The 17,954-nt window shown below is 45.4% G+C and overlaps 1 protein-coding gene across 1 annotated transcript; it reads right to left on the reverse strand.

The window, feature by feature from the left end:
* Positions 1–303: 303 nt before the first annotated feature.
* On the reverse strand, positions 304–17,700 carry CCZ1 (CCZ1 homolog, vacuolar protein trafficking and biogenesis associated). Its single transcript, XM_032460039.1, has 15 exons — positions 17,489–17,700; positions 16,424–16,521; positions 16,237–16,330; positions 15,879–15,956; positions 15,462–15,509; positions 14,832–14,915; positions 13,477–13,652; positions 11,474–11,555; positions 9,231–9,292; positions 8,810–8,921; positions 3,665–3,698; positions 2,906–3,023; positions 2,216–2,374; positions 1,806–1,933; positions 304–651 (listed from the first exon to the last, which is right to left on the reverse strand). The coding sequence occupies exons 1-15, from the start codon at positions 17,612–17,614 to the stop codon at positions 596–598; spliced, it is 1,455 nt and encodes a 484-aa protein (XP_032315930.1). The 5' UTR covers positions 17,615–17,700; the 3' UTR covers positions 304–595.
* Between the last annotated feature and the right edge of the window lie 254 nt (positions 17,701–17,954).

Consider the following 17,954-nt stretch of genomic DNA (forward strand, 5'->3'; position numbering starts at 1 on the left):
GCGGCTTCCTGGGGCCTCTCCGTGGCTTTATGCTTGGGCCACACTGGAGCGCTTCCGTTCAGTTCTTTGTATTCTGTTTACTTGTGGTCGAAAAATCAGGTTAATACTCAAAATAAAAACCAAGTCCAGCAATTACTTTGGGCAGACGCCTCATGGCTTACCACCCGAGGTCCAGTGACTGGGAAGGAATCCCAACCCAGAGCGGCTCTAGCTGCTAGAATATTCTGAGGATGGGCTGGGACCCCACGGCCAGTGTGGTCTACAAACGAGCAACGAGGGACAGACTCACTGCAAAACCAGAAATTTAAAAACTTTAACAATTTATTAGTCTTATCTTCCAGTAAAATATTCACATAATGTCAAAAGAATGGAATGACAGAGATGTAGCCGACTACCTGTAATTAATTCCACATAAATATTTAAAATCTAAAAACCTCAGGGGATCATCAGACTGAGTAGAAATTTGATTCTTCAAAGCAAGTATTGCTTTACTATTGTCATTAATCCAGTCAGTAATATGACCAATAACCTGCAATGGTAAACAAAATGCTTGCTGAGTTGTTTTTCAAAGGATGTTTCGGTGAGCCAGTATCAGTCAATCCAGGAAGAAGATGTTATTGAACTGTGTCGCACAAAGTTTCTTGACCTCTTCTGCAAAAAGAACAGAAAACAGTGCGTAAGGAAAAGAAGTTCTCGCTTAAAAGGTTATATGATCTATTATCAGCACCTGAAATTCCCTGCAGTCAAGATGGGAATAAATGCAAGTCTGCATTAATTTTGACCTTAAATCTCAGAAGCCCTGGTATGAAATGTTAATAAACTGAGAGAAAGAAAAAAGCCTAACCTGTAGGAGACTTCAGTGCTATTTAACGCGGCTCCTTTGGGCCCGAGAAAGCTCAAAGCCAGCACTCAAAGTGCCTAGGACCCCCGCGGGGTGGGGGTTAGGAGCAGGACCCCTCAGATCTTGAGGAGCCTGGCACAACCACAGGAGAGCCCCCTGCAGCCCTGAGCTGGGGAGCAGGCGCTCCACGGGGCGCCACTGCCTTGATCGTATTCAATTCCCGTTTTAAATGAGGCATGTAATTCACCGAGGTAGTTTCTCACGCACACAACCATTCACACAAGAACCCGGGTCAGGAGAAAAACTGCGTACGCCCCAGAAGATGTCTGCAGAACAAAGGACCCTCACACCTAACTGTTCTTACAGTCGGCACTTGGGCTGCATCCCCCAGCTGTACTCTCCCTGCTCCAGGTCTCAGGCAGGGCAGCAAAGGAGCCCAGTGCCCTCAAAGTGACACACGCTATCCTCCAGGGCAAGTGAGAGCCACCGTCGGGGTCCTGCCAAGTGCACAGCCAGACCGACCGCTCTGGCTGGAAGGCGGAAGGAAACTTCCGTATCATTATTCCGGTCGTGCACAGAGATGGCTGTGAACTGCTGAGTAAACCTGGCAGCTCTGCACCAAAATGTGTTTTTATCACGGGGAATAAAAATGGACATTTTTATACACAGTACATAAAGCCATGGGACTTTGGTTTTTCCTTAGTGTTACAGCAAATAATTTTCTTTTGGCCTTTATCAAGTTTCCCAAGAGACTGGCAAGTGTTCCACATACTTTCCCAAGGAACTAAACTGCAGAAAAACAGAAACAGGTCACATGATGGTTTCCTTTAGGCAACAGAGGCATCTGCTTAAAATCTCAACAGTTGTACTTTGTTCTATTTAGCGTGTTTCTTTGTACGCTGAAAAGATCATTTTTAAATATCAGTAGCATCAAAATTCTGCTCAGATACCAAATCCTACTTACCATTTACTTCAATCAGGTTTGCATTTTTTTGATTCAAAATGACATACAGCTCCCGCTGGTCAGACTTCTTCCCAACGACCCAGTAATCACTCATGGCTTTCACGATGATTTCTTCGTCCTCATCCACTCTGCAAGACAAGAGTTTCAAAAGGCAATTGCTGCTTCCATACACAGCTAGACCGTGACAACAGACATTCTAAAACAAGAAACAGGAAACTCTGTTCAGGGCGTCACATATAAGCAACCAGCAACTTCTGGGCTCAGCGGTCTGCTGGGCAGCAGTGCCCAGGGCAGTGATCAGGTGTGAGCCCCTGAAGAGGGGGCCCTGGGTCCCCCAGCTTCTGGGGATGAGCCCTTTAATGTCTCTTGTTAGAAAGCAGGCACCTAAACTGAGAGGTGGTGAGAATTACCTGGTGAAGTCACTGTTGATGTCACCTAGAATCTTCATTAAGTCCGGGTGGACAGATGTTAGTGACACACTGGGTGTTTTCCTCATGTGAATTGTACTTTTTTCTGCTAAATTCATGTGGTTGAAGTAGATAAACTTAAACTGGGGTTCCTTCTCAGACCTGTGGAAACATGTCATTGAGACGGTGACATAGGAAAGTACAGTGATCTGATCCCGACAGCTACACTGGCAAAGCCTTGACTGTGTGATGGCTGAGGCTGCCTTTCCAACAGCTGAGCCTTCAAATCAAGAATCTCAGTTAAGGCGTAGGGCTGAACAGTAACTTAGCTGATATCCGTGAGGTGTTCAATATGACGAATACCACTCACAGTGCACGGGGGTGAGGGGCAGGAGGAACGCGAGGCGCACTCACAGGGCCACGACCACAGGCACAGACAGCACACCTGACCCCAGACGGTCACAGCGCCACCGGGGAGAGGGCTAAGGGGACGCAGTGAGAGAAGACCCAGCCCCAGCTGTCACCGTAGGGCAAAAACACTTGGGAGCGGTTCCCCAGGACTGAACAGCCCACGTTCTCCGGATTCAGAGAAAACACGAACGTCACCACCACCCACCTTCTTAAGCAAAACCCACCCTTACTCTTCCAAGGTCAGTTAAATGCTTGAGAGTAAACACGCAGCAAAGTACAAACCCAGATATCCTCTTGTTGATGTTAAATTGCTCACAAATGTCAGATGCCAGCACTGTGAGCTGGGGCCCGACGATGCTGTCCAGCCTTCGACAAAAATCCAACGTCGGCTGTACGGAGGCTAACAAGCAATTTAAGAAACGCCAGTGAGCGTTGGACGCTTCGCGTTAGAAAGGTCAAGGTTCACTTCACCATCTTAACGACAATATTCAAATTAAAACTTTACTTATCCGGGAAATAGAACAATTAATACCAGCCCCCCTCCCCTCCCAAACAGAAGAGAAACAGAAGAGTCAGAATTAGCTACATTTAAGATGAAAAAGACTCAAAAGCCCTAGCTCAGTGTGCATGCTGATGGCAGCACGCTCCGCGGCGGGGAAACTGGCTGCCGCCCCCTGGGAGACCCGAGACGGCCAAATATTCACGGAACAGACACTACACAGCACTCCTGGGCCAGGCGCTGGACACATACTACCTCCTTTCACCCTCAGAGCCCCTGGGGTGGGCACTCCGGCAGCCACTTCACAGGCAGGAAGGCACAGAGGTGCCCAAGTCCCGCTGCTGAGAGGCAGGAAGCTGGGGCTTTCATGGCCTTAGAAAGCGCTAGTTAAGACGGCGGAGGCCCCAGCTGGAGAGCGGTGCTTAGCACAGCCTCCGTGTCGCCTGGACCACATAGTTACCATTTCGGACCAGAACACGGCAAAGCGGAAAGAGAAAAGGCTTAGCTAATCAGGCTGGAATCAGACACAGGTGCGTACTTACCCTCGATCATGAAGCACACAGCTGCACTCATGGCCTGGGGGGGAGATAAACCAAAGATGAGAAAAGGGAACCAAAAAAGGCTTCCATATCCAAATGCAGCAGCCTGGTTTGAGTCTGCATTTCAACACATCACCTTTATAAAGACCTTTTCAATCAACTGGAGAAACACGGACATGGCCTGGATCGCAGGTGATACTAGGCAGCATTGTGTATTCTGGTCAGGCGTGCTAATGGCGGAGAGGTTATGTTAAAATAGATGTCCTTATTAGAGATGCAAAGTGAACCATGTATGAGCGAAATTACATCATGGTTTAAAATGCTCTAGTGAAAACAAAAAATTTTTTAAATGCTCTAGCAAAAAACCCAAATATGTAGAGAAGAGAGATGAAATATTAGCCTATTATTAAGCTGTGTGACAGGTACCTGGGGACTTATTATTCCAGTCTATTTGCAAGTGTGATACAGATAAGTTAAAAAACCCAGCAAACTAATGTCACCTTGTTTCACTTTTTATTATAGGAAATACGCAGTTATGACATTAGTAACAGGAACCTACAGCAATGGAAACATAAATAAAATAACCAGAAGTATTTAAATGTATCAAAGCAATGTGTACCGTTAAAAAAGGTCAAGCAGAACACACAGGCTTATGGTGAAAATGCACAAGGCTTCCTTCTCTGAGGGCTGTTCCTGCTGGCGACCACGGTCAATGGCCTAGACAACATGGTTACGCTGCGGTCACCGTGAGACACTGTGACGGAGCCTCTCTTCTGTCACCCTCCCTCCCCAAGCCCCGCAGTTCACGGCCACTCAGCTTCCTCCACCCGGTGGCCCCTGTGCAGCCTCGGATGGCTCGCCTCTCAGGCCCCCAGTCGCTGGCCGGAGCCCTGAGCTGCCACTATTTAAATGGGCATTAACAGCCCACCACGCCAGCATCGCCCCACTCCCACCTCTCGGCCCGTCAGCTAGATTTATTTATACATTGTCAAAGTCAGTGACATTTATGTTGCTTTGTTATTTACCCATAAACAGGGTGCAAGCTTGGAGGCTTCCGGGCCGGTTCCATCCAATATATGTGTTTCTTTGTGTTTAAAGTAATTTTGACTTAGATGCCAACTAGTTTTCTACCCAGATTCCAACTTCTAGCCTCTCCTAAAGCATCAAGAGGTCTGGGACCACTTGCTCTTCCCTCTGGGCTGGAGCAGTGGCTGGTCTCCTTGGGACACGTGCAACCTTGTGTGTCACAGTGTCCTGAGGCCCGATCCACTTCCTTCCTTGACGTTGGCCACCAGGCATTTGTGCATTGGACCTCTTACAGGTTGATTTTTTTTAACAATGTGCCTTTTAAAGTCTCTATTTTAAAAGTTAAAGAATTTCCAATATATAAAAAATGTACACAGAATGGTATACACGAACCCCATGGACCATCACCTTCTCAACGACTGTCAACTCATGGCCAAGCCTGCCCCACCCACCTGCCCACCGCATATTAACCTCAGACACCACCATCATTTCAGTAGGTACCTGGAAGAGCCAAGGACTCTTAGAGCGCTCCCAGAGTGAGGAGCGTGGGGCTCTCTCCCCAGTGAAACACCATGAATTGGAGAAACACATCAGAAACACTCATTTAGATTTCCAGAGGGAAACTGTCCTAAGGACAGACAGCAAATGGAAGAATGTTTACCCAAGAAAATCCATTAAATCTTGGTATAACAAAAGTCTTTTAGCTTTATAACTATAAACAAAAATGTTAAAAAGAAGAAAGTTCTCAAGTCAAAAATGTAACTTTCCATCTGAAGACCCTGGAAGAAAGGGGGGCAAACTAAGCCCGAGCAGCCGGGGCAGGACACAGTCAAGAGGGGAGCGGAAGGAAATCGAAAGACAGAACGAAAAGCCAGAGAAGAAGAAAACCAAAAGTTGATTCTCTGGAAAGATCAACAGAAGTGAAAAGCCTTCAGCTAGACTGTCTAGACCAAGTGAAAAAGAGAGAGGATTCACATTTCTAAAATCAAGAGTGAAAGAGACAACACTACTGGCTTTAAAGGAAAAGAAAGATTATAAATGAGGCTGTAATATGAAAAATTGTATACCATCAACCTGAGTTACTTAAAGCGGACAAACTCCTAGAAAGACACAAGCCACTGAAACTGACTCAAATAGAGAAGCAGAAAAGTAAGTTAAGAGACTAATTAATAAATACTGCCCACAAAGAAGAGCCCAGATGCAGGTGGTTCACTGTGACTAAACATTTGAAGAATTAGCACTGATCTTTCAGTCTTCCAAAAAACAGGAGACGAGAGAACACTTGCCAGCTTATTCTGAGGCCAGCTAATACCCTGATACCAAAGACAGACAAGGATTCTGAGAAAAGAGAACCACAGACCAGGACCCCTTACGGCCCTGAGCTCCCACAGCACCATCTGGACCCCTGGAGGCCAGAGACCACGGTCAGCCAGGTGGATATGGTCGGCTGGGTCTGAATATAACCTCTGGACGTCAAGGCTTGGGCGAGCCTCCCTGGCTGGCCATGCTCCACAAGTGTCACGTGTCACTGCCGGGAGAAACAGGCGCGGTGCTGTCTGCACGGCCCCCCTAGAGAGGACACCAGAAGCCTGCACCTGGGCGCTCCTGGATCCCCTGAACTGGGAGCCCGCGTGAGACCTGAGGGTGTCCTGGGGACCCTTGACTTGTATGCTTTAAATGGGTGAATTACTCGGTTTGTGAATTATACCTCAATAAAGCCGTTTTTAAAAAAGATACGAACTCTTTTAACAGAACTGTGACGGCATCATCACACCTCGTTAGATCCGTGGGTGACCCTAAGAATGAAAGCCCAGCACACAGCAGCGTGCCAGCTCGTGTTCGGGATCAGAGTCATCACCCCCGGGTCATTCAGAGGAGGAGGATTTTAGCTTGATATGAAAGTGGACTTTTCCCTCCAGTTACTGCTCTAAGTTATGCCTCACTTTAGTTGGGCTCATTTTCAGACCATGCCTTTTTGTCTATTTTCCTTACAAGGCCTTCCTCCCTCGCCATCCTTCATCACATGACACAATGAATCAAATCTCTTCATCTTACTATTTTATGAATGAAACATCTTTTCATTCTGGAGCCCCCACATCCAGAACAGAACCATGTTCTCATGGGGAAAAACCACTGTTTTAGATTCCAAAGTGTTTTCTTTCTTGGATTCCTTACTGAATGCTACCCAGATACCACCTCATGCCGCATGCTAAGAAAGGATGCAAGGGGAACCTCATGCTTAATGTATCTTTCTTCTCTCTCCCCACGATTGACGGTTTGGCTTGGCAACGAGTCTACACTGAGAATCATTTTCTCTCAGAACCCCACAAGTCTTTCTCCCGTCCGTCACCTGACATCGAGTGCTGGTGAGGAAACTGCCAATCTCAGTTTTACATTTTTTTTTTTTAACCTGGTTTTCCCTCTGGAAGCTTCCAGGATCTTCTCCTGACATTTCTGAAACTGCCCGCCAGTGTGCGCAGGCGTGGGCCGCTTAGATTTATTGCACTAGACATTCAGGGGCCTTTTCCACCTGGCAAACGTGTGCCTCTTCAGCTAGACATTTCCTCATAAGACCCCTTACTAATTTCCTCTCCACTTTCTGTCAATCAGATGTTGAAATTCCTCTCTCACCTTTCCTCCCATATTTTATCGCTCATCACTTTGTCTTATATTCTGGGGAAAGTAACTTATCTTTAACTCCTCTAATTTCTTATGTCAACAATTCTATTTTCAGGGGATGAGGAGTTATTGCTTGGTGGGCACAGAATTTCTCTTTGGGGTGAAGAAAAGTCCTGGAAATAGACAGTGGTGACGGCTGCACAATGCTGTGAACATACTCCGCACTGTACACTTAAAAATGGTTAAAATGGCAAATTAGATGTTACACATATCTTACCACAATAAAGAAAACTTTTACATTATATTTGCAGTTAGCCTAAGTTGAGCATAACCTCTGCTCCTCCATGTCATCCTGTTTCATTTCTACACATACAATTTCTCTAATCTCTGTGGGTATTAATTCTTAAAAGTTCTCTTCTGTTCTCTGAATCACTCTTGCTTCTCGTAGGACCCCCAGTTTTGTTTTTCCAATCACACATCAGGATGAGGGACCTGAAAGTCTGGCTGGGGAGGAGGCCCGGCCTCGAGCGCAGCCCAAGGGCCGCAGTCCTGCGGGTGCACGGCCACGCCAGGAGTGGGGCCGAACCGTCAGGTGCCGACACCCCTGTGAGCCCCTCCAGCTTTCTCCAGATCGTTGCTTCCTTTCAGAAGAGCCTCAGTTTGCATCCAGGGCTGGGTGCTTGGCTGTCTGTGTGTGAGGGTGGGGGAAGGGTGGGTGGCTGGTTTACGTCCAACACTTCACTCACCTCCTTGTTCCCAAGTCCCCCTCCTGACTCCTCAGGTGACGGCTGGCCTCCAAGGAGCCACGAGCTTCTCGGGGCCTGTGGGGCCCCTCTGCCTGCATTCCCAGCCGGCGTTCCCTCCACGCTCCTCCACCAAGCACCGCTCTGTGTGTCTCCTTCCCACCTTTCAGGAAGTTAGAGAATTCCCCCATCCTCTGATTTCACCTCCTTCCTGGGCCACAGAGCATCATTTCTAAACCCTTACGAACTAAAATGTAACTGTATGCTCAGGCGGGAAAGAGAAACAACGCATGCTCAGCCTTTTTTCTTGAACCAAAAGCTGCCTTTGAAAAACCCAACCTAACCTAAATATACATCTTTCCAAGATAACATCCTGCCGGAAACTCAGACTAGCCTTACAGAATGAGTAAGTCCACAGCTTTAAAATCAGAGCGCAGGCAGAATCCACTGAGGTGTGGGCAGGCCCCCAGCAACAGGAGGCACTGGCCTCCACGGCCTCTGACTTGTCCGCGTGCAGGACCTGAAACGCTCGTGAGTCACGGCCTCGGACAGTGACTCACTCATCACAGAACTGTCTCACGGGGACCGGAAGTTAGCCCATTAGTCCAGAGAGCACCTATTTTGAGTTTTACAATAATGAGAACTTGTAACACTTGTTCCAAGAAACACTGAAGAGGTCTCATACCTACCTGGTGCCCAAATGCAAGAAAGATTACTCTAGGATCAATCTAGTAACCCTGGAGGGAGAAACAGTTGTTACCTTATAAACAATTAAATGCAGCGCTTCATAGGTGTCATCTGTATTTACAAAAATTTTGGGGAATCTGCATTTTGCTTCAGGATCATTAAGGTTCAAGGGTCCGGTAAGAAATCTGAAAAGCAAGCACAGGGATGACTCGATTCAATTAGGCAGATTATAAACAGGAATATATACACAGTTCAAGCCACCTTAGTATACCTACTTAATATATACCCTTTTTTTAAAAAGCCAGACACTACTTGGAAAACACCAAATCAGAATATAAAAAAAGTAATACTTTTAATTCATTGGAAACAAAAGAATTTCCTGTGTTGATGATTGTCAGTAAAACAGCACGACAGCAATTCGGTGCTCATGATCTTATCTTGACCAAAAAAGATAATAAAATCCAACGCTGTATATTAAAAGACAAAAGTCTTACCTTCCGTAGTGTTGAAGATTTCCTGGCATTTCTGCCCTTATTGGAGAATCCCTTCCTGCCAACTGCAAACAAATGTAACGTTGACAAATGACATTACATTTTCTATATTCAAAGCTCTGAAAAACAGCATTCATAGCTACTCATCGGCTCCATGCCATTTTTCTGTATCAATTTCCCATATTCCTCCCCAACAAAAAAAAGAGATGGGGGATTAGAGGTACCTAAAGAACTCACTGATTTTAACCAGAACGATCATAACTTCACTGAGCCCTACATTCCACATGCTGATTTAGCTCCTTTTACAGCAATAACTGAAATCTCCCATGTGGTTAATACATGCCAGGCAATGACATAGATTCCTTAACTTCATCTCCTGTCACTCCTGGGGGGAACCCGCTCCCTGTTCTCTGGATGTGCAGGCTGAGGTTCGCCGGAGCTCACCGGCTCACCCAGCTCCTAAGCGGCAGGGCCGGATTCAAACCCAGGCCTGTCTGACCTCAAAGCCTCCGCCTGCAGCCCTGACATCTCGTCTCCTCCTAGATTTGTATTTGTGACACGTTCCTGGTTTCTTCTGGTGAACGTACACTATTCCAAGATACATAGGAATTGAAAAAAAAACCAAATTTAGTAGTCGGGTTAGCTAAAACTTATTATCCTTCTAAAATGTTTGATGTCCTAGTCTACACAGAATTTCAGCATATAACTGCAAGTGAAAGACTGAAAAACATGTAAGTCTTAACAGTGACAACACACAGCTAACTCTTACATGTGCAGCTTGTACTCGGAGAAGATCGCACGTGTCCACGTTCACACTGCCTCTTTGCATGTTTCTGTTTTATAAGCCTGGCTCTTTAGACATAATAAAGAACCACATAGGATTTTCTGCTGTTGCAACAGCACCGTCCCCCATGGAAAAGCCTCCTGAAGGATCCTTCTGAGGGTGTGGCTGGAAGCAGGTGCTTTAGCCTCAGGTGGAAGCTGAGACCAAGTCCTGGCTCTGCGGGAAGCATGCAAGCCCCAAGCCTGGGTATCCTATCTGTAAGGTGGACGTAAGCTACCCCCCTTGCACGACTGCTGTCAGAATGTCACGGGATGATGCCAGTTTGCTGGGCACTTACGCCATGTCTGGCATACGGTACACGTTCCAGAAACGTTAGCCACTGTATTCAAGCCACCCAGCAAGGAACTAAGCGCAGGACCAGGTTCTTTTCAGAACCTCGAGATTTCTTGTCAGAGAGGTTTCTCCTGTTGTTTCAGGTCACGGCTTAATAAACAGATCGAGGGAGACAGATTGCGTGCGTGCACCTGGGTCAAAGTGGTGGTTTTATGCGCGAGGAATACTTTTTCCACTTCCAACCTAATTAAAGCTAAAAAAAGATCTTTGGGGACAACCCTATATTATTTACAGTTCTCTGCAGAAAACTGGGAAACTAAATGCCAGATTGGAAACACCAGGCAGGCACTAGAAAATTTACTTGAAATTAGATCTCTTGTTTGTAGACAGAAAGACTATAGGATTAACCACTGTTTTGTCCAAGACCCCTGATATTTTCAGAGTTCACAAAGTCTTACCTAAAAATCCAGTTCTTCCTGCACTGAGTAAAACATTCTCTTAAAAACATACCTTTGCTTTTGCATTTGAACGTAAGAAAATGAAGAAAAGCTGACATGCGTGGTTTTCTGGGCTAAGTGATAACACAACTAAATAAATACAGTTGGCTTTCTGTATCCGAGGCTTCCACGTCTGCGGAGTCCCCATTTGTGGATTCAACCAACTGCAAGGTGAGTATGTTTGGGGGAACAATTTTTTTAGAAAGTTCCACAAAGCAGAACTTGAATTTGCTGCACAGTGTCAACTATTTACGTGGCATTTACACTGTATTAGGTATTACAATAATCTACAGATGGTTCAGAGTACACGGACATGTGTTTCAGAGTATATGGACATGCACAGGTTACATGCAAGTACTACACCATTTTATACAAGGAACTTGAGCATCTGTGGATTTGGGTAACCTTGGGGGTCCTAGAAGCAATCCCCCATGGATACTGAGGGACAAATATGTAACTAAACATCACACTAATAATGTAAAAATAAAGATCAGAATTGCCCCTCCCACCACTTTATTCCACCCCCAGATCTGTGTGTGTGTGTGTGTGTGCGTGCGCGCCCAACTACGTCTGGCTATGTCTCTATTTACCAATCCATCCATCTAGAGAGAGAGATTAGTACCCAATCATACCTCAGGTTCGATATGCCTTGGAAATAGAGATGTGGTGAGGTATTTGTATAAAATTCTCATGTCATCTTGTTCTAATCCACTCCTGAAACATCAGAAAAACACCATGTTTAAAGTCTGGAGTTGATCTGTCTTTCCATTGCTCTATGATAAAACTTCATCTCTCTCTCTCTTTTACATTCTATCAAGAAGCCCCCTCCTTGACGGGGACATTCAAGACAGGGATGAATCAACTCGAGTCCTGCAGCGAGAACTTCATTCTGATCGGTCCAGGCTACTACTACGTAGTCTCGTATTTTTAACCCTTTTGAAACAAAGAGTCACAGTGGCTCTGATTCTCTGCCTGCCTTCCAGGTGGGACTGCTCAGGGAGCAGTGGCAGCCCCAGCGCTCCACTTCTGGGAGCCGATGTCTCCCCCCTCGCTGGGTTACAGGGTAAGCATCCTGAACAGACTGGGATGCTGGCGACAGGGACCTGGGTCCTGCCATGTCTCAGAAACGTGTGCAGATTTTAATGCTCCCGATTTCAGGGCAGGCAAAGGGGGGAAGAGAAAGAAACACCCTTTCTGGCAAACCACCCAATCTGAAATGCGGTAAGAGTGAGTGGCATGTGGAAAAGTGCTGAGAAGCTAGCAGGCATCGGGCTCTATTTGAAATCGGTTTTTCAGATTAGGATGTAAACAATAAGTCTGTATCTGGGGCTTTTTCCATTCAAGATATTGAAAAAATCCAGTGAGGAAATTCAACTTTATATAAATCAAGCCTCTGCACCACAATCCAGAGGCCCTCTCTTCCTTCTCAGTAAAATCCTGCACTAGAGTTGGGCCTGGCTTAGCAAAGAAGTGTGCCCGCCTCCCCGGCGCCTCCCGTTGGCTTCTGTCTTCCTCTTCCTACACTGCCTCTCCTCTTCCAAGGTTCCAGAACCTTCTATCCACAGCTGAAACTAGCAGGGACCTAACGCCCGGAGGCAGGTGGTAATTTTCTGCCAAGCAGAATGAAGTTCCGGGTCCTAAGGTGAGGCCGACAGAGAAGCAGCCAAGAACCGTCGGTGTGCATCCTGTGACAACACCAACTCTGAAAGCGACTGGCAACCAACCAGGCAGGTGGGGTTTTCAAGTCAAACACCCGGAAAGTCCCCTGCTCTTTTCTTTTGCGGAAATAACTGAGGTGAGGGAAGAGAAAGAGAAAAACAAAACAGGCTCCTGATGTCATTTTTCCTTTTAAGACATTAACACATCTGTGTGGGGAGGGGTCTTAGTGGGAAGCGGCAGGCAGCGTATAAGGCATTCTGCGCGGGGCAGCTCCTGCTTGCACCCGGCCACTGAGCACCTGAAAACTTGCTGGTCCAAATGAGTGTAACATACACACTGGATTTTTAAGACTCAGCATGAAAAGAATAGCTCATTAATAATTTTTTAATACTGTTTACATGTTAAGATAATACTTTGGAAATACTGGGCTAAAAGATATATATTGAGAACATTTAGTAACAGTTTATCTTTGTTTCTTCTAACAGTATCAACACTTTCATCAAAGAAATTATGGTTTGTTTCTACTACGAGGTGCAAACACAGCTTGATGACAGTGGGTAACTTCCTGGCTCTATAGCATTTTTAACTTCCAGGATATTTTTTACAAATCTAGCTTGTTTAAAAGAAAGTATGAAAATTGTGCTTCCCACATTTACTACACTGCTTCTTTGAAGATGTTTTTGGAAAAACACTAAAATAAAAATAGGATTTTTAAACCTCACATTTTCTCTTTCATGGAACCAGTTTTAAACTCCTCTGCTAACTCCCCTGCTTGGTAATTTTAAACAAAATTACCCTCATTTTCGTTTAAACAATCACTGCCTTATTTTGACAATATCTAACAAGATGCTTCCCACCTGCCCCAACCCCCACTGTTATTTCCAGTTTGACATCCTGCTATCGACACCGGCACTGCTGTCTTTATTATCCTAAAAGACTTTCTTCTTTGCCATGCTAAGCCTTAGGGTGTACCTACCAGATGAGCTGGTCATTATAGAGAAAGGCGGTGTACTTGACTATACCCAGGCTTTCTTCCACTCTATTAATAAAGGACTGGATTTTCAAATACGTCATTTTATCCAATGGGAAGAAGCTGATTCCACCAAAAATGTCAAGTAGATCGCATGACTGCAAATGCAACGTTTGCAAATACTGTAGGAAAAAGTAAGGCGTAAAACTTACTCGTGGTACACTGAAATACAGTACTCTGACAAGCGAAAATAGTCTTAATTTATGGAACAATTACATACTGGCAAACAGCACATTGACAAGACCAACAAGTAGGTGAGCCACAGGGAACTGGATTTGGAATCAGTACCAACCTCAAAATATATTTTGTCAGTTTTTTTGGTGGGGGGTGGTAATTAGATCGAGTGATTGATTGAAGTACCAGGGATTGAATGCAGGACCTTGTGCATGTTAAGCATGCATTCTACCACTGAGCTATACCCTCCCCTTTTCAAAGTATAAAGTTCAAATATAATTAGTGTTTTTTCAGTATTGTGTTTTATCTTTTTCACGTGTTTAGCTCCCTATAGTAGTGCCCCCCAGATCAGACCGACCCCCACACATGGTATCATGGACAGACAGTGCCACTTTGTGCTCAAATCTCACTAAAAGGACACGCAGTCAGTGTGCATGGACAGTGTGGGTGGACAGGAGAGGAATGAAGACACCAACAGGCACCAGGAGACACACTGGATAATAACGATCATTAACGTGAAGAAACAAGAAAGAAAACTCAAAGAACAAAATAATTCAAGAATACACATCAAAGGTAGTGCCGGGAGCAAAATAAACGGAAAGTCATTTCTCTAAGGTCAACTGAGTATGACCAGAGGTAGGGTGAAATATGCAAAAGTGACACTGAAGGAGAACGGCAACTATTTAGGGACAAATCCCACTAATAACCAATAAGACGAGAAAGTCTGTGTCACAGCCAAAACTTCTCCCTGAGTCAACAGAGATGACGTCTGTTTAGTGAACAAAATCAATTCACAGAATGTGCAATTTTGCTTATTAACCAATCCACCACACAATAAGTTTGCTTTTGAGTAAGCCCACACTGACAGATGCAGGTGGGGCAAAGATGAAGCCAAAAGATGTCTCCAAGATGCTTTAAGGAGCTGTGCACAAAGGGCAGGAAGCTCTGATTCAACCGTGCAAATCTAACGAGTTTCCCCACTGGTCTGATTTTGTCACATTATGTCGTAGGCACTTTGCCACTTCCAAGTTCTAGGATTTTTGGTACATGAGAAATAAATTTGTCTGTGTATCTCTCAAACAGTCTGAACAACTATCAAGATTACAAATAAAACCCCAAATCCTTACCCGATGGAAGAATTTCTCTAATCTTTCTTTTAGGAGCTTGAGACCCCCGTCTTCCATGGCTCTCAGAAATGTACCATTAAAAAGCTAATGTGGCAAAAGATTAAAAAAAAGAAAAGTCATTTTCCTGTTATAATAAGTTTTTTTTCCTTTTACATTAATTCAGCTTATCTCATCCCCCAGTTCCTTTTGAGTAAATATTTACATAAGGAAGCCTGTGTTGTAAGTCACAAATTATCAAAACACTGTTAAGTGATGTTGTAATTTTTATGAAATCGTCTTATTGTTCTGGGCATTTTTTTTTTTAAACTTCCTCTCACACCTAAGTTTCACTTTACATACATAATACTGCCAGACTCCTTCAACCATACAAATATCTGCAATATGTATTTTCCTAAGAACATGGACTCTGTCGTTCAGCAGTGGGCATGTGCTCCTGGTACAAGGCTGGGAGGAGAGCAGGGCTCGGTGCTGGGTGCTTAAGTGCGGAGGGAAACCTCAATGCTGTTTCAAAGGCCCCATTATTTCCTCCCCTAAAACAGACACATTGTCACCTTGCAGTCATGTGAAGAATTAAGAATTATTTTTAAACAACCCATGTAAATTGGGGTAACTGGCCAGACTCACGCTCACCTTGTACATGCTGTAGCACTGCTGGAGCACGGAGCTATAAACCTTGTCCTACAAACAGACACACAGCACAGATCTCAGTTCAAGGTGGAAAACAAAAACTGCACGGCAAAGGGAAAATGACACTTGGCAAAACAATGTAAGATTCAGAAACTTTGTGCTACGATAGTTGTGTGATGAAAATAAGAGGTATTTAAGTTCAATTATGAACCAGGAAGCCCAATTTTTAGGAGGGCTTTAAACCTTGGGTACATATTCGTTTTTATAAGATTGTGCAAATGGAAACAGTAGTTGTAACATTTTGCTATGTGTACCTTGAGAAACTTCTGCAAAAGAGACATAGCTTAATCTGAACAAATAAGTTATCCAAGATATTAACAATTTTTTTCTAAAAATATGAAGTAAAAAAAGACACATTACCAGTAGCTCCTCCTCTTGGTATTCAACGACTGGTTTTCCATCTTTACTTTGCTTTTCAATGATAGGGTTCCGAACAACCTACAAAGTTTGATAAACTGAAATTACCCAATGAATCAGTTACAAGTGTTTTTACTTTTCCCCTAAATTAAGAAACTTGAACATGTCCCAACACCAAAACTTCTTAAAACAGCCCCAAGAACAAATACATCAAATAGGAGTTTGATTTTAAAACTGCCACCAATTTTACCGTAAGTTTACTCTGATGCGATGACCAGAGGGCTTCTTAAATCCCTAACAGTAAAGAGTGTCCGTAACTTTACTATACAAATTAAAAAAGGTGTATTGTGTATGTAAATACCATGACCATCCAGAAATTTTCTTCTGGTTCATTGAAGAACTGTCTATTCTTCTGTGTATGTAAAGATTTTGCAGGTTTTGATGGACTAAAGGTCCTGTAAAGGTTAAAAGAACATGTTAGGGGCAATTCTCCAGTATAAGCTGCAAGAGTTCACCGAGCTCTACAAAATCACATGGAAAGGCATTACCTTGTAAACTGTACAATAGCTTCACATAATCCGACATTTCTAATTTTTTCATTCTTCTCTACTTCATTTGGATAATAAAACAAAATTTTGTTTTCCTCCTAAAGTATGAAGAAACAGAATCACAACACTGACACAAGCATTTTTTTCCAGCCTAGCTGTTAAAGATGCTAAGTTTAATGTCAACCTCTCATATCATACACGCTAACAGGGAAAACAAAACAAAGACCCTTTTTAGAAAAACAAGAATTATCTTCTCTTCACTGTGTAAATAACGCCCACCTGCCTGAAAGGCAACTGTGATATCCAGTAAGTCACATGTCATCTGAAGTAGCACTAGACAACTATTCCTAAAACCGGATCTTTGGATTTGTTTCCTCATGCTGATTTGCAATACAGCAACGCTTGTAAGAAGATGCGCACAGACATATACCTCCCCACAAATGAAACCTAGCAGGTTCACAGGCATTTGGACTAACAGCCTTTAAAAGGTCCGTGATTTGCTGCCAATAAAACCTAAAGCCGGATATCCTTTGAGGAAGTCACAATCCCCACCTGAAAAACATAACCCACCCTCACCCTCCGGAATTTATTAATTTGGAAAAAAACTTTCCGAAGATTCCCCAAGTCTGCGTTACAAGACTACAGTCCCCGACTCTCGTTCCACGCTTCTAGTCGGGGACTTCCAGCAACAAAGACAAACTCAATTTTAATCATCCAGGATTGATATAAGGAGAAGAGACTCAGCCCTGGTGGAGGAATTAACCTGATGAACCTTCACTCAACACCCAGGCGTTGATCCGGGATCTGAAGCCGACCCTGCCTGCGTTGTCCGGCCCCCGCCGTATCCCCGACCCCGGTGCACACCTGGCACAAAGCAGTCCGGTAAATGCCGCTCGACGCGGGCAGAGGGACAGGTGCTGCCCGGCGTCGGGCAGGCGGGGGCCGCCTCCCGGGAGCACCCGGCTGCTGCCGGGGCCCGCCGCCAGCCGGCCGCCCCCAGCCCGCAGCCCTCGGGCCCTTCTGGGCAGCCCACGGCCGGCCGCGCGCCGCCCCGGCTCTGCGTACCTCTCCCTCGCGCGGCCCGAAGCTCGGGTTGTAGATGAAGAAGCTCAGCAGCGCGGGCGGAAACTGCTTCTCCTGGGCCGCTCCGGCTCCTGCCCCGGCCCCGGCCCCGGCCGCCGCTGCCGCCATCCCACCCGGCCCGGCCCCCACCCTCGGGAGCCTCCCTCTGCCCGCCCAGAGACAGCGCCGCGAGGAGACCGCACTTCCGCCTCGCTCGCCGCCGCCCCGGAAGTGGTCGCCGCTGGCCCGGAAAAAGAACCCGCAGCCCAGAGTCCCCTTCTGGCGCACCTGCGGGGCTTGGTTCCCATTTGTTTCTAGGTAAGTCTTTCTAATACAACGGGAGTTAAGTTGAGGGTGAACTCTCCCCCACCCCAGAACTTTGCGCCCAGATTTCGGTCCTGGCTAAAGGCGAGGGTTGCGTGTTTAAAGAGAAATGAAACAGGCTTAGTTCTTTTAGGAGGGAGTGTGA

The sequence above is a fragment of the Camelus ferus genome, chromosome 18, assembly GCF_009834535.1.
Source record: "Camelus ferus isolate YT-003-E chromosome 18, BCGSAC_Cfer_1.0, whole genome shotgun sequence".
Lineage (NCBI taxonomy): Eukaryota > Metazoa > Chordata > Mammalia > Artiodactyla > Camelidae > Camelus > Camelus ferus.

Bases quoted from the DNA above. Each gene is read 5' to 3' on its own strand.
- CCZ1 (XM_032460039.1), bottom strand. From the start codon at position 17,614: ATGGCGGCAGCGGCGGCCGGGGCCGGGGCCGGGGCAGGAGCCGGAGCG. The intron at 15,510-15,878 runs GTAATGTGTCTT...GTCTGTTTGTAG, and splicing joins ACCAAGAGGAGGAGCTACTG to GACAAGGTTTATAGCTCCGT. The intron at 9,293-11,473 runs GTATGATTGGGT...ATTTGTTTGCAG, and splicing joins CAAGGCATATCGAACCTGAG to TTGGCAGGAAGGGATTCTCC.